General features: G+C 43.8%; 1 protein-coding gene across 2 annotated transcripts in view; it reads left to right on the top strand.

Moving 5' to 3' along the window:
• fyco1a (FYVE and coiled-coil domain autophagy adaptor 1a) overlaps positions 1 to 22,750 on the top strand; it is a 234,289-nt gene that overhangs the window by 61,397 nt on the left and 150,142 nt on the right. For both annotated transcript variants that reach the window (XM_070880401.1, XM_070880402.1), the window contains exon 14: positions 2,606 to 2,817. In XM_070880401.1, the coding sequence (XP_070736502.1) occupies positions 2,606 to 2,817 (212 nt within the window). The remainder of the gene's footprint in view (positions 1 to 2,605; positions 2,818 to 22,750) is intronic.

Genomic DNA, 22,750 nt, shown 5'->3' with positions numbered 1-22,750 from the left:
TAGTGTGACTACATGTAACTCCAGTCCTACAATATGTGATTGATTCTAAATGCCCTCTGAATTTGCAAAAACAACTGTTACCAGACAGAATCATAAGAGATATTAGATGGTCCTATCAGCAATGAACCAGACAATGTGTCAGGACAATACTTGGGCAGCCCTCGCCCAGTTAACTCACTATCATCTGGGGACTGGTGCCCAAGTTGGAAGAGCTGTCAGACAGATCAGTCAAGCAATAGCCTGACCAGTTGTATTTACACTGTCGTATCTATCAGCCAACATCCTAGATTCCTTTATTACCATTCTGGGTATTTCCTCTCCCAATGACCAGAGATGATATTGATATGCAGATGGCACAAAGTTTGGTGGCACAGTAAATTGTGTAGATGGAAACAGGAAGTTACAAAGGGACAGAAACAGATTAAGTAAGTGGACAAATCCGTGGCAGATGGCGTTCAACGTGTGAGATCATCTACTTTGGATCCAAAAAAGACATTTTCTTAATGGTGAGGGATTAGAAACTGGAGGGGCAAAGAGATTTTGGTGTTCATGGACACAAATCACTAAAAGCTAGTGCACAGATAGAAAAAGTTATCAAAAAGGCTCATGGAATGTTGACTATTATCTCAAGCGGCTTAGAAAGAAAAGTGAAGAATTTATACTTCAGTTGTACAGTGCCTTGCTCAGATCCCATTTGGAGTACTGTGATCAGTTTTGGGCACCACACCTCAGGAAAGATGTATTGGCTTTGTAGAGGTACAGCGCACAGTCAGCAGAATGATACCAGAACTTAAAGGGTTAAATTATGAGGAAAGCTTGTATAAACTTGGTTTGTATTCCCATGAGTTCAGAATGATGAGGGGTGATCTAACCGAGGTACTTTTTTTAAATGCTAAAAGGATCTGATGGGATAGATATTTCCTCTGGTGGTGGAATCCAGAACAAGAGGCCATAATGTTAAAATCAGAGCTAGGCCATTTAGGAAAGAAATCATGAAGGACTTTTTCACACCAAGGGTGGAAGTAGAAATCTGGAGCCCTCTCCCTCAAAAGGTTGAAATTGATCAGATTTTTGTTAGGGACGGGTATCAAGGGATATGGAGCAACGGTGGGTAAATTGAGTTGAGGTACAGATCAGCCGAGCTCTAATTGGCGGAACTGGCTCGAGGGCCTGACTGGCCTACTCCTGCTCCTGCGTGTAATTGGAGCTACCAGGGTGAAATGGGCCCTTGTTACTTTAGTGCCCCTACCTCACTCACTAGCATGGCCCGCTCTCCCCATTGCCTGACCTCTTCACCTCCACTGTTTCTCATCTTCATATCCCCCTCCATCCCCTCTGCCCCCTTGCCTCTCCCTGTGCACTCTGAACATGCCCCTTGCTCCTGAACCTTCCACACAGATGTTGAGCAGTGGGACACGTGAATGAGGACTTCAGCGCTGAAGCCCGGGCCTGACAGGCTTCCCGGCGGCCCAGAGCAGGCCGTGGATGGTGAGTGGATGACACCAGTTGACTGTGGGCGGAAGCCACAACCGCTGCCAAGTGACCTGGAGCAGCTGAGAACGGTCTGGGGAGCAGCTGAGAATAGGCAGACGGAGGCCAATGCTACAGTCCAGCAGGTGGCGGGGAATGAACGATAACAGGCTGAGGGAGGAGGCTGCCACCTACTGGTCTTTGGAATTAGCCTCCCCATTACAGACTTTTGGGATGACATGTTGCACTGAAATACAAGTTGCATGCACCCCAGGGAGCCTGGGTGGCTTTGTTGGAACTAAAATGCTCACATTATGCAATTCAGTTTCTACCCAGATCACAGCATCCTTATAACACTGGTTTCTGATTTTAGGACATTGCACCACAGATGGATTTCAACTAAAATTAAAGTCCGCTTGTCGAGGTGCATGCATTACATTTTAAACGTGCTGGCTTAGCCTTTTACATCAGCTCTAGTTAATTATCAAGCTAAAGACAAAAAATCCTATATTTTTCATGTCTTAATCCTGATAAGATAGTCAAACAACTCGTTTTAAAGCTGTTAGTTCCACATATGTACTAATCTGGATTAAAATCTTGCTAATCTCAGTTGTTACTTGAGGCTCCATTTCTGCATTCTGTTCAAATAGGCAGAAGGAATAAATCTCTTTTGGAAGTGATTTTCAGTTCCTGAACAGCATTCATCACTCTCTTGGGACCATCTGGCCTTGTTTAATCCTATTTAATGTAATTTCCTTTTGAATATTTATCTCCAGCAGTGACTCTTCCACATCCTCCTCAGATATAGTCCTACTGCCACCTTCTGTAAAAACTGATAGAAATACTTGCTAAGCATCTCCACCATTACCTCACTCTCAAGTCCAACCTGGCAGCTTTATTTCTAAGTGTTTCCATCCATTCTTTGACTATCCTTTTGCTTCTCGTATGCTTAATAAAAGCTTTTTGTATTTCATCGAATCTTGCCGCGCAGGAAATATTTTATGCATAAACTAACGTAGGTTGGAAACATAGGACCTGTGGAAAATCAGCAAAAGGTTTTCTGTCATTTAATTTCCTCCCAAACTTAGATGGTTTGTTATCGCTTGAAAAATAATCCTGTTTTGTTCCATTTCAGACTTTGTGGACGAATCTTCTGCTATTACTGCAGTAATAATTTTGTGACGACAAAACACAGTGGTAAAAGAGAACGCTGCTGCAGAGCCTGCTACACAGAACATAGTGCTGTGGTTCAACGGTTGAATGATCCTGGATCTTCTGGTACTACAAACAGTCCTGATGAGTCTCCCTCACGCTCAGCTTCAGAAGGACCAACTAGCAGAAACACAGGTAATAATTCTTAATATAGTTTGTAAACAAATTATTCCTATAATTATACTAGTTATATTGCAGGTACTAATTACTAATATATTACAGATACTAATCACGATAGTTCAACAACTGCTAATTACTAATATAATAGTTATTAATTACTAAGTAAGTTCATCATTTTGTGGCACATGAATTGAATTAAGCATATAAACCCCACTCAATTGACTTTAGCATGCAGTCTAGGCTGACATTTCAGTACTGAGGGAGTGCATCCCTATTATAGGTGTTATCTTTCAGCTAAGACGTTAAATCTGTCAGGCGATGTAAAAGATCCTATGGCGAAGTTGAAGAGTTACCTTGGTGTCCTAGCCAGCTCATTTATAACTCAATGTCCAAAAGCACATAGTTTCACATGAGATGTATTTTCTTTACATTTCTAGATCTGTAAAACAATAAAGATATAGCTTGATTTCTCACTAAATACAAATTCTAACCATATGCTTACTATAACCTCACACTGGGCTGATTTCACTTGTCAGGCTTTAAACCATTCAGCATGACGGCTGGCAACTGTGTGTTACAAACGTCCTGATTGCTACCTTAACTCTGAGATGAAAGGGCCGCTTTTAACTTAGCAAGAATTGGGGGCTAAAGTGGGCGGCAAACCATTCAGCCCCCCTCCCCCTGAGTCTGACGCCCAGGAGATTTTAACGCCTGGGCCTCATTTGCATTTCCCAACACTGAGTCCTGCCTGAAGCAGGTGCGAATGATGTCCCGGCCAGTGGATGAGGGTTAGACTCAGGGGAACTCACGGAAATGTCCCCGGCAAGATACATACGGATTCTTCTCGAGTGGGAGGCAATCCTGTGTCTGAATTTGGGCAAGTAAAAATGGTAGGGGGGCGGGGACGTGTTGGGAACGCAACGTGAATCCCCACCACCATCCCCAGCAGGAACTGTGCAAGTGGGGTGGGGGGGGTTAAAATTGGCCCTGAAATCTCTACCTACCATGCTGTCAATCATAGAGGGACGCACCCATTTTTCAGAGGATTCAGAATAACTTGATCTAAGGCAATACCAATCTAAGGTTGAGGGCCTTTCCTTTCATGTGTGACCAGAGGGTCTCAATGAGGCTCTCTCTCCTCTGAGTTCACTACCCTCCTGACCTCCCTTAATCTCTCCCTCTATGTGAATTCCTCAACCCATATTCACGGCCACCCCATTGACCTTGCTATCTCTTGTGGCCTCGCTATTTCTACTGTGTCAATTACAGAAAAGGCCATCTCTGACCAGTTCCACCCACATCCCCCTTCCCCCACCCAACCCTACTTCCTTCTTCATCCGCCCCTGGAAAAAACTCTCCAAACTCTCTTACAACTGCATTTTATCAACTTTAAACTGTCCAGCATTTGGCTCTCCTTTCACCATGACAATTCTGCAGCCACTCATTTGCTCATCCACACCCTCACCCATTACCTTTGATGCCCTAGTCCCTATTAAAACCATTTATCTTTCTCTCACCCTGGCATTGCTCCTGGTACAGCTCTAATCTTCACTCCCTCAAGTCCAAGGGGCGCAGACTTGGAATGGATATGGCGGACAACTGGTTTAGCCATTCACCGCCAGATTTGGCTGGACCACATAAAGCATTATCGGGTCCTACTCTTATCTACAAAAACTGCTCACTGTTCGAGGATCATTCTGGAATGCAAAAATAACACTCGGCTACTATTCTCTACTGCTAATGGTCTTCTTAAACCCCTCTCTCCTGTCTCCAACAACACTCACCTCCAACAGCAGGTGTGAGGAGCTCTTGGACTTGCTTGCTTCAAAGATTGAGACCATCCGATCAGCTGCCTCTGTCAGTTCCCTTCCTTCCCCTAGCTCACCAGGCCAAACTTCCTCTGAAGTTCCCCCCCTGCCCTAGTCTTGAACTCACATCTTTCTCTAGTTTCTCTCTGATCTCCCCTCATGACCTTTCTGAGCTCATCTTGTCCATGAGACCCACTTCCTGCTCCCTTGACCCTATTCCCATCTACCCAACTTGCTTTTCTGGCTCCCATGTTAGCCAACATTGTTAACGGTTCTCTCTCCTCAGGTACTGTCCCCCTCTCCCTCAAATCTGTGGTCATCACCCCTCTCCTCAAAAACCAACCCTTGACCTCTATGTGCTTGCTAGCTACCGCCCATCTCCAAACTCCCTTTCCTCTCCAAAGTCCTTGAATGCGTTGTCACCTCCCAAATCCATGCCCATCTTTCCCGGAACTCCATGTTTGAATCCCTTCAACCTGGTTTCCGCCCCTGCCACAGTACTGAAACGACTCTCATCAGAATCACAAAGGACATCCTTTGTGACTGTGACAAAGGTAAACGATCCCTCCTTGTTCTCCTTGACCTGCCTGCAGCCTTTGACACAGTTGACCACTCCATCCATCTTCAATGTCTCTCCACCGTCATCCAGCTGGGCGGGACCGCATTCGCCTGGTTCCATTCTTATCTATTTAATCGTAGCCAGAAAATCTCCTGCAATAGCTTCTCTTCCCACTCCCGCATCGTTACCGCTGGTATCCCCCAAGGATCTATCCTTGGCCCCCGTCCCAATTTTCATCTATATGCTGCCCCTTGGTGATATCATCCGAAAACACGGAGTCAGTTTCCACATGTACGCTGATGACACCCAGCTCTACCCCACCACCACTTGACCCCTCCAAGGTCTCTAAATTGTCAGACTGCTTGTCCGACATCCAGTACTGGATGAGCAGAATTTTTCTCCAATTAAATATTGGGAAGACTGAAGCCATTGTCTTTGGTCCCCGCTACAAACTGTGTTCCCTCGCCACCGACTCCATCCCTCTCTCTAGCATCTATCTGAGGCGAAACCAGACTGTTCGCAACCTAGGCGTCATATTTGATCCTGAAATGAGCTTCCGGCCACATATCCGCGACATAGCTAAAACCGCCTATTTCCACCTCCGGAACATTGCCCACCTCCACCCCTGTCTCAGCTCTTCTGCTGCTGAAACCCTCATCCATGCCTTTGTTACCTCCAGACTTGACTACTCCAACGCACTCCTTGCTGGCCTCCCACATTCTACCCTACGCAAACCTGAGGTCATCTAAAACTCGGCAGCCCATGTTCTAACTCGCACCAAGTCCTGATCACCCATCATCCCTGTGCTTGTCGACCTACATTGGCTCCTTGCTAAGCAATGCCTCGATTTCAAAATTGTCATCCTTGTTTACAAATCCCTCCCTATCTCTGTAATCTCTTTCAGCCTCACAACCTCACGAGATGGGTGGAGGTGCAAGGTAAGTTGCTGTGAGTAAGGATGTGCAGAAGTAGGGTAGGGAAGGCAGAGTGATGGGGATGTGATGAGTGGCACAGCAGGATGAGGTTGAGTGGGGCTTTGCAGTAACCTTTCGTGATCCACTGAGATCATTGAAAGATTTGCACCACTGAAGCCTGGTACTCCTGACGACATCCCTGCTTGTGCCCTCCTGTGCGCAATGTTCAACCAAGCTGCTTTGGTGTCCTGGGGAGGTCTCTTCCACCTATTTGAAGGGAAGAGACTCTCCCTGCGTGCTATGGAAGGAGTCATGGGAGAGCCCGGGTGCAACTGTGCACCTTTGTGCAATGCTTGTCAATATTTGCAGCTCCTCAATGCTGCAGAACACTGACAGCACAACTGTCAATAGAAAGTTGGCCATGGTCCCTTTAAGGAAACCAACTGATGACACGTCATCAAATGATGTATTCAGACCGGCTTCCCGTTAATTGGCCAGGAACCTTGCAGGCGGGCATAACGAGCCCCATCAAGGAAATGGGAGTGGGTTCGCAGTCCGCCACTTACCTCGACCGCACTTAGCCTGTTTTGGTAAGTAAAATCATGGCCCAATTGTGTGATTGATTCAACTGTCCTCTGAAGTGGCCTAATAAGTCACTGAGTTGTATTAAACTGCCACAAAGAATTAGACGAATAAAACCGGATGGACCACTCGGCTGTGACCCAGGTATCGAATCAGGACAGGGCAAAAGAACTCCCAACCTAGCCGACCCTGCAAAGTCCTCCACACTTACATTCGGGGATTGGTGCCAAAGTAAGGAGAACTGTCCCACAGAGTTAAGCAACAGTCTGACATAGTCAGACAGAGTCATACTCAGAGAATTATACCTATCAGCCAATGCCCCAGATCATCTTCCCTGGGTATGCCCTTTCCCACTGGCAAGACAGACCCACCAGAGATAGGGGCACAGTGCAATATGCTTAGGTAGGAGTGTCCTTAACATTGACTCCAGATCCCATGAAATCTCTGGCTTCAGGTCCAATGTGGGCAAGGAAAGCTCCTCCTGATTACCACCCGTGCTCTCCCTCAGCCAATGAATCAGTACTCCTCCATGTTGAACACCACTGGGAGGAAGCACTGAGGATAACAGGGCAGTCTGAGTGGGGAAATCAATGTCTATCATCAAGACTGGCTTGTAGTACAACAACTGACTGAGCTGGCCGAGTATGCCAGCTGCCTGACTGGGCTTGCATTGGTGGTGAGAGAACCAACAGGAGGGAACAACCTACTTGACATCGTTCTCACCAATCTAGCTGTCACAGATGTGTCTGTCCATGATGGTACAGGTAGGAATGACCACTGTGTACTCTTTGAGGAGACCAAGTCCCTCCTTCACATTGAGAACATAAGAAATAGGAGCAGGAGTAGGCCAAAAGGCCCCTCGAGCCTGCTCCGCCATTTTATACGATCTTGGCTGATCCGATCATGGACTCTGGTCCAATTCCCTTATCTGTTAAGAAACTGACTATCTCTATCTTAAATTTATTCAATGTTCCAGCTTCCACAACTCTCTGAGGCAGCGAATTCCATAGATTTACAACCCTCTGAGAAACTAAATTTCTCCTCATCTCAGTTTTAAATGGGAGGCCCCTCATTCTAAGATTATGCCCCCTAGTTCTAGTCTCCCCCATCAGTGGAAACATTCTCTCTGCATCCACCTTGTCATGCCCCCTCATAATCTTATACGTTTCGATAAGATCACCTCTCAATCTTTTAAATTCCAATGAGTAGAGTCCCAATTTACTCAACCTTTCCTCATAAGTCAACCCCCTCATCTCCGGAATGAACCTTCTTTGAACTGCCTCCAAAGCAAGTATATCCTTTTGTAAATATGGAAACCAAAACTGCACGTAGTATTCCAGGTGTGGCCTCACCAATACCCTGTATAACTGTAGCAATACTTCCAACTGTAGCAATACTTCCCTGCTTTTATACTCCATCCCCTTTGCAATAAAGGCTAAGATTCCATTGGCCTTCCTGATCACTTGCTGTACCTGCATAATAACCTTTTGTGTTTCATGCACAAGTACCCCCAGGTCCCACTGGACTACAGCACTTTGCAATCTTTCTCCATTTAAATAATAACTTGCTCTTTGATTTTTTTCTGAAAATGCATGACCTCACACTTTCCAACATTATACTCCATCTGCCAAATTTTTGCCCACTCACTTAGACTGTCTATGTCCTTTTGCAGATTTTTTGTGTCCTCCTCACACATTGCTTTTCCTCCCATCTTTGTCTCGTCAGCAAACTTGGCTACGTTACACTCAGTCCCTTCTTCCAAATCATTAATATAGATTTTAATAGCTGGGGTCCCAGCACTGATCCCTGCGGCACCCCACTAGTTATAGATTGCCAACCCGAGAATGAACCACTTATACCAACTCTCTGTTTTCTGTTAGTTAGCCAATCCTCTATCCATGCTAATATATTACCCCCAACCCCATGAACTTTTATCTTGTGCAGTAACCTTTTATGTGACATCTTGTCCAATGCCTTCTGGAAGTCCAAATACACCACATCCATGTTATTCGGCACTACCACAGTGCTAAGTGGGTTAGATTAAGAACAGATTTAGAAGCTCAAAACTGGGCATTGATGAGGCCCCGTGGGCTGTCGGCAGCAGCAGAGTTCTATTCCACCTCATGGCTTGATATATCCATCAGTTTTCCATTACCATCAAGCTAGATGACCAAACCTGGTCCAATGAGGAGTGTAGAAGAGCATGCCAGGGGCAGCACCAAATGTACCTGAAAATGAACTGCCAATCTAGTGTAGCTACCACACAAGACTACATGCATACTAAACAGCAGAAGCAGCATGCTATAGATAAGCGATCCCACAACCAACAGATCAGGTCAAAGCTCTGAAATTCTGCCACCTTCAGTCACGAATGGTAGCGGACAATTAATCGGAGGTACAGGCTCCATGAACATTTCCACCCTCAATGATGGTCGAGCTCAGCACATGAGTGCAAAGGACAAGATTGAAGCATTCGTAACCATCCTCTGCGAGAAGTGCCGAATAGATAATCCTTCTCTGACAATTTTATTCACTCCATGTGATATCAAGAAATGACTGAGTGCACAGGACATAGCAAGGCTCCGACAACATTTCTAACTAGTGCTCAAGATGCGTGTTCCAGAACTAGCTGCGCCCCCTAGCTAAGCTGTTCCAGTACACCTACAACATGGACATCCACCCAACAATATGGAGAAGTGCCCAGGTATGCTATGTCTATAGAAAACAGGATAATCCATCCCGGCCCTATCGGACTACTATCACTCATCAGCAAAATGATGGAAGGAGTCATCAACATTGCTATCAACTGTTAGTTACTCACCAAAAATGTCCTCACCGTGCTCAATTTGGGTTCCATCATGTAGCCCGACCTTTATATCTTTCCTCAGGAAAGCTGCCTGTGGAGGTGCACTCAGTGGCTGCAGCCCATGTTGAATATGTTCATGGTTCAAGAGGAACAATTTCCATCCATTCTCGGCCCTCCAAGTTCAGGTGCACGAAAAGCAATGCGCACTTTTATGACTTTATCTCCATTAGCCTTAGTCAGGAATGGCCCAGGTGAAGTTTTACTTTCTCAATTTTTGACTCTCTTTCATTTTTGTGTAATTATATGAATGTGTAGTGCCTTGGGTCATTTTGCTATATTAAAGGCACTATATAAATGCAACTTGTTGCCGTTTTAAGAGGGAGAGACACAGAGACAGGGAGGAGCAGGTGAAGTGAGAGACTGAGGAGACCAGGTCAAGAGTAGGGTTGGGTGTGAAGGAAGAAAGGAGGGAAGGAGTGGTGTGTGAGAGAGGGGGTAAGTATGGGGTTGAGTAAAAGACAGAGTAGTGTTGCATGGGAGAGAGGACATGGGTTGCGAGAGCCAGTGTGGAGGTGCAAGAGAGAATGGGATTGTGAGAGGTAGAAAGGAATTGGGGTTGAGAGAGTGAGGGAGAAAGTTGAGAGAGCAAGAGGCGGGTTATGACACAGTGAGAATGGGGTTGCAAGAGACAGGAGAGTGGGTTGAGAGAGAAGTGGAACACTGTTGAGAAAGATGGGGATGACATGGTCGCGAGAAAACGGAAGTGGCCTAAAATTCATCTGCGAAATGGGCGAGCTGCTGTGGAGGTGCAACAGGTGCCGGCAACATGCCTAAATTTTTAAAATGAGGCCCGAGGCACAATCTCGAGCTCTCCTCGCTGGGATGTGCGTTCCATTTGCGGCATCAGTTATGGATTCAAACGGGCCGTAAACAATTTACGTCCCTCAAAGAGAAATTTTTAAAATATTTTTTTATATAAAAGTTGAATTTTAAAAGCAAACAAAGCATCCTCTAAGGAAAAGGAAATGGAGAATAAGAATGAAACTAGTTGCTGTGGCATCGGGTCTCTTGCCAACAAACAAAGCATCCTCTAAAGAAAGAGAAATGGAGAGTAGGAATAAAACTAGTTGCTGTGGCTTCTGGTCTCTTGCCAAAAGCCCTCAGATGGGGGGGAGCGGGGTGGAGGGAGTGGGGGTGGGGGAATGGATGCAGGATCAAGGGTGAGGTGAGAAACAATAGAGCAAGGGTGGCAGGGGGAGGGGGCAATTATTTTGCCAATTATCTTAAATCTGTGTCCTCTTGTTACTGGCCCTCCTGCCAGTGGAAACAGTTTCTCCATAACTCTATCAAAACCCATCAGTTTTAAACACCTCTACTAAATCTCCCCTTAACCTTCTCTGCTCTTGAGGAGAACAATTCCAGTTTCTCAAGACTCCACGTAACTGAAGTCCCTCGTCTCTGGTACTATTCTAATACCCTGTATATCTAATATATCTCCTTGACATTCATCCTAAAATATGGTGATCAGATTTGGATGCAGTACTCCAGCTGAGGCCGAACTAGTGATTTATAAAGGTTTAGATAGCTTCCTTGCTTTTGTACTCTATGCCTCTATTTATAAAGCCAAGCATCCCATATGATTTTTTTTAAAGTCTTGTGTTGCCACCTTCAATGGTCTGTGTACATATACCCCCAGGCCTCTCTGCTCCCACACCGCTTTAAAATTGTACCATTTAGCTTATATTGCCTCTCCTCATTTTTCCTTCCAAAATGCATCATTTCACACTTCTCTGCATTAAATGTAATCTGCCAAGTGTCTGCCTATGTCCTCCTGAAGTCGGCTCCTGAAGTCGGCTCCTGTCCTCTTCACTGTTTACTACATTTTCAAGTTTTATGTCATTTGCGAACTTTTAATATTATGCCCCCTAAACTTAAGTCCAGGTCATTAATACATATTAAAAAGAGCAGTGGTCCTAATACCAGCCCCTGGAGGACACCACTGTATACACCCACCTAGTCTCAAAATCAACCCTTTGTCACAACTCTGCTTTTTGTCTCTTATCCAATTTTGTATGCATGCTGCTCCTGTCCCTTTTAATCCCAAGGGCTTCAATTTTGTTAACAAGTCTATCATGTGGCACCTTATTAAATGCCTTTTAAAAGTCCATGTACACAGCATCAACTACACTACCTTCATCGGCCCTCTTTTATTTCATCAACACAAATACTGTATTACATTTTTGTAAGACTTTCATCGTATCATTTATTTATATACATGCATATAAATGACATTCAATAATTTATATGAATAGAAATTTATTTTTCAAACAATATAAATGCATTCTACTGTACAATTTATATGTTTCACTCATGTATTTTACGCACTTTTTTTTCAAACTTCTACAATTATATTTAAAACCCACTTGTATACAATTCTATCCCAATTTTCAATTGTTCACTTCCTTTTTTAACAATTTTTATATAGCTCTGCAATGATACATTCCCTGTTTAAACCATCTAATCTTTAGCAAACAACATGTTATCTAATTTCCTGTGAGCTGTGCCATCTATTAGTAAAATATTAAACATCTTGCAACTGCATGCATTTCCTGTGTTAACTTGGTGCACTATAAATTGTTATGTGGTACTTACCTCGTAACTTATTGACATCATACCTGACGCAGTAGCACCTCAGTTTTATGTCTCTCAGCTCCTCCGCCTGTACTGAAGGGGAATTCCTGTGCTCCAACCCAAATCAACTTCATGGCTTCTGAAATTGCTGCAAATCTTATTTAACTATAAAAATAATAACATAAAATTAAAGTATTGTATCAAAATAAGGACAGAATGGATGTTTTGAAAATGGAAACTGAATTATGCCTGTGTGCCCTGATCCAGACATCTGCTGCCTTCTAAACCTGCTTTGCCTGAAGATACACTTGGCCTTGACTTACTTTATGCAATGTTATTGGAGATTGACTAGTAATATATATATATTTTAAAAAGGTGTGATATGGATGCTCTGGCATAACCCTTCCTTGTGAAATGCCACTTTTTGAAATGGGTCTGTGCGCGCTGGCACATCTGCCTACACTGTGGATGCGCCCCTGACCCAATTCCAAATCCCAGGGTTAGCTATTTTGATATAATGTGGGTGAGTGTCCATGCCATTTTCACAACTCAGTGGCTTTGCAATCAATTGCAATGGCAAAACTGGCCATTTAAAATTTAAATCTCTTCAGAGCCCTCATCAGTGCTGGATACGAGGGAAGTACAAAGATCTCTCATACCTAGCATTGGCTAGGCACAGATAGCGGTGTTAGCGTTAGTGTTTTCTTAGAAGAATCACTCAACACTCAGAGTCGGTTCCAATGCCTGGCGGCATTTAATAACGCTCAGCGGGGAGGAAACACACAGGACCGTATCCAGGTTTCTCTCCACAGAACAAAGAGTTACATGTACCTTTATATGTTTCACAACAGTTACAAAACAGTTTACTACAGTTACACAGCCCATCACGGCTGGACACAAGCCAATCACAACGATTATAGATTACATATAGGTTCTTTTAACCCAATAGAATTCTCCTAGTATCCAGGGAACCATTGTCAGCTTGGGCTGATCGATGGCTTTATAGGTTCTCTCCCTAGTTCTTTCATCTGGGAGAAATAATTGGTATATAGCCTTGTTTACAGCAAATGGTTTCCCTCTTATCTTTCTTCCTGGGGAATTAATTGGTTTATGGCCTTGTTCACAGGAGATGGTTTCCTTCTTATCTCTGTCTTCCCGCATCCCAGGCATTCCTACAGTGGGCCTCACAGGGTTATTGCTCGGTCAGTGAACGTTCAACAGTTCACAGTTTGACTACCTGATTTCCCATAATGCCTGGGCAGCCATTTTATGTGTGTGTCCATTTAAGCTTATGTGAGTTTTAAATATCCAGCAGGTGCCTAATGCCTGAGTCTATATATATATATTTCTACTCTCTACAACAATTCCCCCTTTCGGTAAAGGGACTAGTCCTAGTCCCCTTTTAACCGACCGTACTGCCTTTATCTGATATTTGTGCATGGCCCGGTATTCCTTGCCTCAACGTGCTGGCCAGTCACGCGGTTTCAGGAGTCCCGGTTGCTTAGATCAAATTAACAAAGGCTAGCTCCTCCCGTCCCCTTATCAAACAGGCTTGTTTAATATCCAGGGAACGGTGATTGGTCCGTTTCCGCCGTTTGTGGCGCCTGCATACCTGGCAGGCCATCACGCCCCATGTTATTGCTAAGATTAATTGTATTCCGACCAGTGTGTGTGAAATAATTCGGATCCATGGGTGGATGTTCACATTTATTCCCCAGTCCCAGACTTTTCTCCACCAACTCTGACTTTGTAAGTCTACCTCGGTATCTTCTTCCAGTTCTTTGATTTTAGTTTGTAGCTGGTGATAGAGTTTTACGGATTGCCCCACTCTGAGCCTTAACTCCCGTAATACCTCGGTTAGATGTGGGATAGGGACCTGCTCTGGCTCGTCATAATCCTGCAAATGATCATGGAGCTGATCAGTTACTTCAATAACTTCGGACTTCCGGCGCCTAACCTGGGTGATATGTGCTTGCCCGATCGCGACAGGTCGTAGTGGTGTAAAGCAAAAGTTTGGCTGCGGTATAGGGCACTGTAGGTCATTATACTGGTATGAACGCTCTGTGGTAGAAACGTAGTATCTTCCCCTCCCTCCGTAGCCTGCCCTCGCGAAGTGCATGTGTGCGGGCACTATTTCTAGTACACACCCGTTGGTTCGGTTAAACCCGCACTCGTCTAGTTCACCTCGGCCCACCGGGTGAGGGCATACTGTGATTTCCCCCCTCTGCTTGCAATCTGCTAGGGAAATCCCAGTAAGTATGTTGTTTCGACGAACGGCAGAGGTGGTGGTTAGGTAGTAGCGTATGGAGACATTTTCCCGTATTACTCCGATATTCTCTAGTTGGTATAAGGGGAACGGCCCTGAGTCCGGCGTTGCTATGGGGATCAACAGGACTATCCCTATCCCGGTAGTCCTACCCATCTGGCAATCTGGAATTGCGGGGTATACTCGGGTCAGTCCCTTCAGAGTACAATTATCCAGTGTCCCCCTTTGGTTCGCCAACTGAGCCAAATGTGAACTGTCTATCCAATCGGGTACTTCCCCGCGTTGGATCTGGTCGAGGTTGTGGCGGATCTGTCCCACCATCCACAGACCATAAGCATGACAGAGTTGCCCCTGTCTTTGCTTTATTGTATCTTCTTGTTCTCTATCAATGAGGTGATTGATGGTTTTGGCGTGAGCTTCCAGGACTGAGATGCCATCCAACTGGATTTCGGCACCCTCCTTTCCTAGGTTGGCCTGGTCTTCCTGGTTTTGCTCCACCCTCTCCAATAACCCCTTCATCACCCCTTTAAGCTGTTCTACCCTCTCATTTAACCCTTGTATGTCTATCGAGTTCACTACGGAGGTTCCTGTATTGAAAACGGTAGCAACATCATTTACTATTTCCCTCTTCACCCTGGGTGCTAACCCCTGTCCCCGGAACTTACTGGCACCCATGGCATCGGCAGCCTGCTGCATTACGACTTTACTTAATACATTGTACATCTTCCTTGACTGTTCGGTACAATATTCCGGCATCTGGATGCCTGAAATATTGATCAGAACAGGCACAATTTCATGTTTAACATTATCATACAATAATTCCCCTTCGTTGTACATTGCAATCCCATTTTCTGGTCCCTTAGTAGTTATGGGACAAGGCAGTTCTTCGGGCAATGTAGTGATTCTTATGAGGCGCGGTGTCGGAGGGGGTGAGAAACATACATACAATTATATTGCAGCCGCCCCCGCCTCCTCGTAATACCCACACAGCCCCATTCCCTTCTTGCGGATGACTGATTGCTGGGATTGTCCCGGAGGCGCGCAAATTATGCCGAAAGTACATTCATCAGGCCCTTTGACATCCCTCCGTTTAATGCATCTGCTCCTTATACCCGTGGAGCACTGTACACATACTCTTATTCTTATTAGGATTCTTATTAGGATTCACTTGTAACCATGCATTAAAATAAGTCCTGTCCTTGCTCCAGTCCTTGGCTGCTGGGATGCACATTCCGTCCGTTAAATTAAACAAGACTCCATAGTTCATATAGTTGTTTATTTCCAGCGTGCTCTGCTGTCCGTCGGTGTTGCCCAGGGTACGTGCATGTCGCAGGGCTATCCATATTACGAGTAGCGCCTTTCGTATTCCCATTCCGGTAAGTATTATCTGTAATTTTAAACAGACGGCCTGGTCGTCACCAGGGGTTAAGTTTTTTGCTCTACGAGTGTCCCTGTCACCCTGCAAAATCAGAAGGACAAGGTTATAATCGAACCATTTCGAGCTGAATCTGTAGGGCGTGCGCCCGTGTCTTTACCCACTTAAATATTACCCAAACTCCTATTATGACCAAGGCCAAAGCTATTCCTCCAAACATCGCTGTCTGCTTTACCGTTAGGTTGGGTTTGTGGACTACACCTACCCACCGTGGGGTACATTGGCTCTATTGCCAGAGGTGATGGTGCTATGGCTGCGCACTGCACTATCCGTCTAGACCCGTTATCTCTTCCAGCCTGTTTATCTTAGCTTTTAACTCTTCAATTTGTTTTATTGAGTATCTATTTCTTTATTGTATCAGGCAAGTATTATTACATAAGCTAGTTCTGTTTTTATTTTTGTTTCCTCTGTTAGGTGAGTCTTTTTTTTTCCTATTAAGAAATCCAAATTAATAATGTTCAGTATAAAACGGCTGTCAATGGAAAGGGTTAACTCCTTTCCAGGTTTGTAAGAAGACCTGATGTCATTACGTGACTTCACGTAATCATCTGAAAAAAAAAAAGTCTTTGTGCCTTCAAAACTGGCTTCGAAATTAGGAATCCGTTAAAAACAGCATAAATCATTAGAGTAAACTCCAATGTTTTCTTAACTTCTAATTCAAGTACTTGCCAAAGAATTTTTTTTTTTAATGGTTTTAAAACAAGACCACACATACAATAGCAATTTTGTTTACTGAAATTCAATTCTGTTTTTTTTTTATTTCTCTCTTTCTCCTCGTTATCTTCAAAACCCTCCTGCTTGTTTAAACTGTTCGGGACATTTTTGATAAACACTGTCCATTTTGGAAATCTTTTCAAACTGCATTGAAACTTTTTCATAATTGAAAATTCGAATCCATGTAGAGTGTTTTTTACTTATTCCAAATTTTTTTTTTTCTTCGAATTAAACCAATATCTTTTTCACAGCAAACATCAACTAGTATTTAGTAAGTTATGTCTTTTTCCATTTAGTCCGTTACATCTTTTTTTTCTTTCTTCAAGTTAGGTTTTGTATTTTACACGGAGGGTTCGTAACTCCATAAAGTTGTTAATTTAAAATCATTTGTTTACTTTCAAAGTGGCGTCTTTATCTTTTTCTTTTTCTCCATAACTGGAATGGAGTCCGGCTTTGAGAGTTTGAGTGCTGCCTTTCGTTATCTCAAAATGCTCCAGTTTCAAAGTCGTTACTAAAGCTTGCTGTTTTTAACATTTTCCAAAAGTTTCTTTTACACCTTCGCAGATAGCTCGCCACTTGCCCAGGAGTTTGACCTGATCAGATTTAATTTAATCTTTTTCTTTTTTTTTTAAATCCACCTCAGTATTTCCTGTGCCTTCTCTGAATATCTCAAAATCCCAATTCAAACGTTGTAATTTCAATCTTTATTTAAAACTTTTTTTTTAGAAGCTCTTTTTTTTTTAAAGCATTCTTTATCTCATTCCGAGACTAAATTTATGTCTTTCAACCCAATCAATCATTGCATGTTTTCTTTCGGCAAGTAAGTGAGCATGTCAAATAAATATTTTGCTCAACAAACCTATTCTTTATTTGTTTATTTTCCTAGCTCCGTAACTTATCATCCGAATAAATCCACACCTGCGTTTCGAACTTAAATTTCTTAAAACTTCCCACATACAGGACAACATTACAAAGGGTTAAAAAAAGACTTTCACTCTGTTTCTAAAATAAACAGACACTTGCATTCCTCTTCCAACCAGGCTTTCGGAACATGAAAACATAAAAAATTCATTCTGCAGTCAAAAATCACACAGACACTTCTCACTCAACGATCATACATTTACAACAGTCTCTCTTCTTGTTTTGGCCGGCTCTATTTTTGGATCCATGACTTTTCAGGGAATTCGTAGTTTTATCTAAATAATTCCTCACATAACTAGTTCCTGAGGATTCCACCCTGCTTTAATCATTTTTTCAATTAGCTTCTTTTGTTTTTCCGCCAGGTGGCGGGTAAGCGACCCTTCTGGTCCCCACTCGAGTTTACTTGTTTTCATGGCCATTCCTGGGTAGGACTAGTACCGTTAGGAATCTACTCTCAGAGGTCCGCTTTCTTTCTAGCGCGACTTGTAGTAAACTGTCTCTTGGCTACTGTCAGGTCACAAGTTCTGCTGTTACACAAACTTATACAATTCTTAAAAACGCGTTTAAGCAATTCCCGCAGTGCTCTACGTATCCTTAACGACTACCTACCACCGCTCAGCCCGTTGGTCCGACCCTGTTCACAGGTTTGGATTCCGTTAGCCGCTGTACACCGCTTGGTTCTACCCCGGGGTATTTCAAATTACACTACTGGGTCCGGAAGATGTCTCTCGGTATCACGATCCCACGGTCTAAGTGTGTTCCCGACGCCTACTTGGTTCCTGGCCGTCACGTGGGACAAAAGTCCTCTTAATTCAGGCTCAGGCTAGGCGTTTGAGATATTAGACCGTCTCCTCATGTCGATCAACCAGCTTCCACCTTCCGCACCCTTTATACTTAAAAATTATTTTTTATACTCACCTGGGTTTTTTCCAAGGGCGTCCAGCGACTCCGGGAAATCCCGTCGACTACGCCATTGTTAGCGTTAGTGTTTTCTTAGAAGAATCACTCAACACTCAGAGTCGGTTCCAATGCCTGGCGGCATTTAATAACGCTCAGCGGGGAGGAAACACACAGGACCGTATCCAGGTTTCTCTCCACAGAACAAAGAGTTACATGTACCTTTATATGTTTCACAACAGTTACAAAACAGTTTACTACAGTTACACAGCCCATCACGGCTGGACACAAGCCAATCACAACGATTATAGATTACATATAGGTTCTTTTAACCCAATAGAATTCTCCTAGTATCCAGGGAACCATTGTCAGCTTGGGCTGATCGATGGCTTTATAGGTTCTCTCCCTAGTTCTTTCATCTGGGAGAAATAATTGGTATATAGCCTTGTTTACAGCAAATGGTTTCCCTCTTATCTTTCTTCCTGGGGAATTAATTGGTTTATGGCCTTGTTCACAGGAGATGGTTTCCTTCTTATCTCTGTCTTCCCGCATCCCAGGCATTCCTACAGTGGGCCTCACAGGGTTATTGCTCGGTCAGTGAACGTTCAACAGTTCACAGTTTGACTACCTGATTTCCCATAATGCCTGGGCAGCCATTTTATGTGTGTGTCCATTTAAGCTTATGTGAGTTTTAAATATCCAGCAGGTGCCTAATGCCTGAGTCTATATATATATTTCTACTCTCTACAACAGCGGGAAATGCGATGTATGATACATTTCCCTCATTTGAAATATTTACTCCCCACACTTACCCTCCTGTATTTTACACATGCCTCCAAATATTCTCTTTCAAGTACCTACCTGCAGCTTAATACATGTTGCCTATCATATTTGAAAATATGCAGAGATAAAATTGCGGGTGCATGTAAAGTAACAGGAGTCCCTAATGGCTGGATTGGATCAGGCGTGGTTCTATTGAGCTAATCGCCCTTTGTTCCCAGACTGATGGATTCCTTTCTCAGTGCTGACATGTCCAACCAGTCGAACCAGACCACATGATCGCTATCTCTCCCCACATGTTACTGTGCCTCGGGTTCCCTCTTGTGTGCTACTAGACTCCAGGATCACTTCCCAGTTGATGTAGACTAGGATGTGCTTCAGTGTCAGACCTCAATACCCTCCCCAGCGCTGCCATATTCTGGGAACCTCTGCCTCCATTGCTGACAAATCCCATATACTTGACGTGCATTGGTTTTGAAGGTCATTTTTTTTTTTAAACGGCCACTTTGTTTGTGACTTGTGCTTTTTGTCAATTAATGCTTGGGAATCTTTCAAACTATAGTAATATGATAGACAATATCATATTGCTGTAGTGTGAAAGATTCCTAATAAGAATTTGGCAACTCATAACTGCAGGCTTTTGGGCATTACAGTCCTGATTTTAGGTGAAAGGAGGCCGGCAGCCAGCACCAAAGGAACATTTGACGACAACAAGGTAAGTGGCGGGTAGGGGGTTTCAGGAGTGAAAGGGTGAGAGTCTGGGACACGGAAGGCCTCTCCTGCTCCTCTTGGCCCCGCAAGGAAAGCAAAAAAACTAAACCTGTTCTGGCCCTGGACCCTCTTTCCATCATCTTCACCTGATGGGAGAAACACAATGGTTCCTCATTCAGGCCACAGTAGGCCACCTGGCCCCTCAAGCCTGCTCCGCCATTTAATAAGATTATGGCTGATCTGATCATGGACTCAGCTCCACTTCCCTGCCCGCTCCCCGTAACCCTTTATTCCCTTATCGCTCAAAAATCTGTCTATCTCCGCCATAGATATATTCAATGACCTAGCACCCACAGCTCTCTGGGGCAGAGAATGCCATAGATTTACAACCCTCTTGAGAGAAGAAATTCCTCCTCATCTCAGTTTTAAATGGGCGGCCCCTTATTCTGAGACTATGTCTCCTAGTTTTAGTTTCCCCTAATGAGTGGAAATATCCTCTCTGCATCCACCTTTTCGAGCCCCTTCATTATCTTATATGTTTCGATAAGATCACCTCTCATTCTTCTGAACTCCAATGAGTATAGGCCCAACCTACTCAACCTGTCTTCATAAGTCAACCCCCTCATCTCCAGTATCAACCTAGTGAACCTTCTCTGAATTGCCTCCAATGCAAGTACATCCTTCATTAAATACGGAGACCAAAACTGTACGCAGTACTCTAGGTGTGGCCTCACCAATACCCTGTACAGTAGTAGCAGGACTTCTCTGCTTTTATACTCTATCTATCCCCCTTGCAATAAAGGCCAACATTCCATTTGCCTTCCTGATTACTTGCTGTACCTGCATACTAACCTTTTTGTGTTTCATGCACAAGGACCCCCCAGGTCCCTCTGTACTGCAGCAGTTTGCAATTTTTCTCCATTAAAATTAGAATTTGCTTTTCTATTTTTTTCTGCCAAAGTGGATAACCTCACATTTTCCCATATTATACTGCATCTGCCAAATTTTTACCCACTCACTTAGCCTGTCTATATCCCTTTGCAGATTTCTTATGTCCTCCTCACAATTTGCTTTCCCACCCATCTTCATATCATCAGCAAACTTGGCTACATTATACTTGGTCCCTTCATCCATATCATTAATATAGATTGTAAATAATTGAGGTCCCAGCACCGATCCCTGCGGCACCTCACTAGCCACTGTTTGCCAACCGGAAAATAATCCATTTATCCCGACTCTCTGTTTTCTGTTAGTTAGCCAATCCTCTATCCATGCTAATATATTAACCCCAACCCCGTGAACTTTTATTTTGTGCAGTAACCTTTTATGTGGCACCTTATTGAATGCCTTCTGGAAATCTAAATATACCACATCCACTGGTTCCCCCTTATCCACCCTGCTCGTTACATTGTCAAAGAATTCCAGCAAATTTGTCAAACATGATTTCCCTTTCATAAAACCACACTTGATTGAATCATGCTTTTCCAAATGTCCCGCTACTGCTTCCTTAATAATGGACTCCAGCATTTTCCCAACGACAGATGTTAGGCTAACTGGTCACCGGCGGCTGATGTCATCGGACCACGACCTACATATTTAAAGAAGGACCGTGCCATCTTTAGGTGGGTGTCATTACCGCCTACTCAGAAGAGCAGGCTAAAAAAGCGCGGGGGAAGTCAGCGTTGGCAGAGCAGAGCATCATGGGAAAGAGGAGGAGTAAAAGCACTTGCCGTGATCCATGTTGGTACCAGCAACAGAGGAAAGAACAAGGAGGAGGCCCTATTATCAGGAGCTAGGCACTAAATTAAAAAGCTCGTGGGTGGTAATTTCCAGATTACTATCTGAGCTACGTGCTAATTGTTGTAGGGACAAACCGATCAGGAAGTGAATTTGTGGCTGAAAGACTGGTGTAGGAAAGAGTGGTTCCATTTACTGGTACACTGACACCAGTACTGGGGCAGGAGGAGCTATATTACTGGGTCGGGCTGCAGCTGAACCAGACTGGGACCAAGGTCCTAGCAGAAAGGACAAATAGGGCTATGGAAAGGTCTTTAGACTAATGTGAAACCTGTAAATTAGGGACACCTTTTTACCCAGCATCCATAGCGGCAGAGAAACCCCACTATCTCTGTGATAGAGCTGTGCAAGAAATCAATCCCAGAGATGGAGAGGTTTCTCTGCTGCAATGCATGTTGGGCAAAGAAAGAACTCTTCATTACGCATAAGCTGTTTTTTTTCACCCGTTGTCACCACACACTTACCTTTGTGTCCGATGTTGTAAATGGACTTAGTACATTGAAGGAGGTCTATTGTTTGTCATTTGTGAATGTCCGTGGTTTATAGGAACAGTTTGTATCTATTATAATGGAAGTTATTCGAGACTGTCAGCAGGTGTCCATTTATACAAGTTTCACTGTAGTAATGGGGGTGTGGAGGGTTTACGTAGAAATAATAGTAACCTACAGATAAAAAAGGAGTTACGAGAGCAAAGATCACAGAAACATGAGAAAGACAACAAGTACTTCAGGAACAGAAGAGGTTATAGGAAGTAATGATAAATATTTGTTAAAATTAAAGCAGCAGTTGTGGCAGAATAAAAGATATTGAATTACCTGTACAGCAGTGTATAGAGCAGCAGCATCAAAAGTATGATGTCACAGTGTGGAAAAAAACCCCATTAGCACATAAGGACAGGATGGGGGTCAGTTACCAATATAAGAGTTCTGTACACCAATGCATGTAGCGTAAAAAATAAAACAAATGAGTTAGAAGCACAAATTCAGTTTAAAGGGTAAGATGTAGAAGCCATTGTAGTGACTTGGCTACGAGCTGGGCATGACTGGGAGTTTATTCTTCCAGGGTATAAGATCTTTAGAAAGAACAGGAAAAATGGGAAATGAGGAAGAGTAGCAATATTGACAAAA

Source organism: Pristiophorus japonicus, chromosome 5 (assembly GCF_044704955.1).
Source record: "Pristiophorus japonicus isolate sPriJap1 chromosome 5, sPriJap1.hap1, whole genome shotgun sequence".
NCBI lineage: Eukaryota > Metazoa > Chordata > Chondrichthyes > Pristiophoridae > Pristiophorus > Pristiophorus japonicus.
This window is presented reverse-complemented; position numbering and strand designations above follow the sequence as displayed.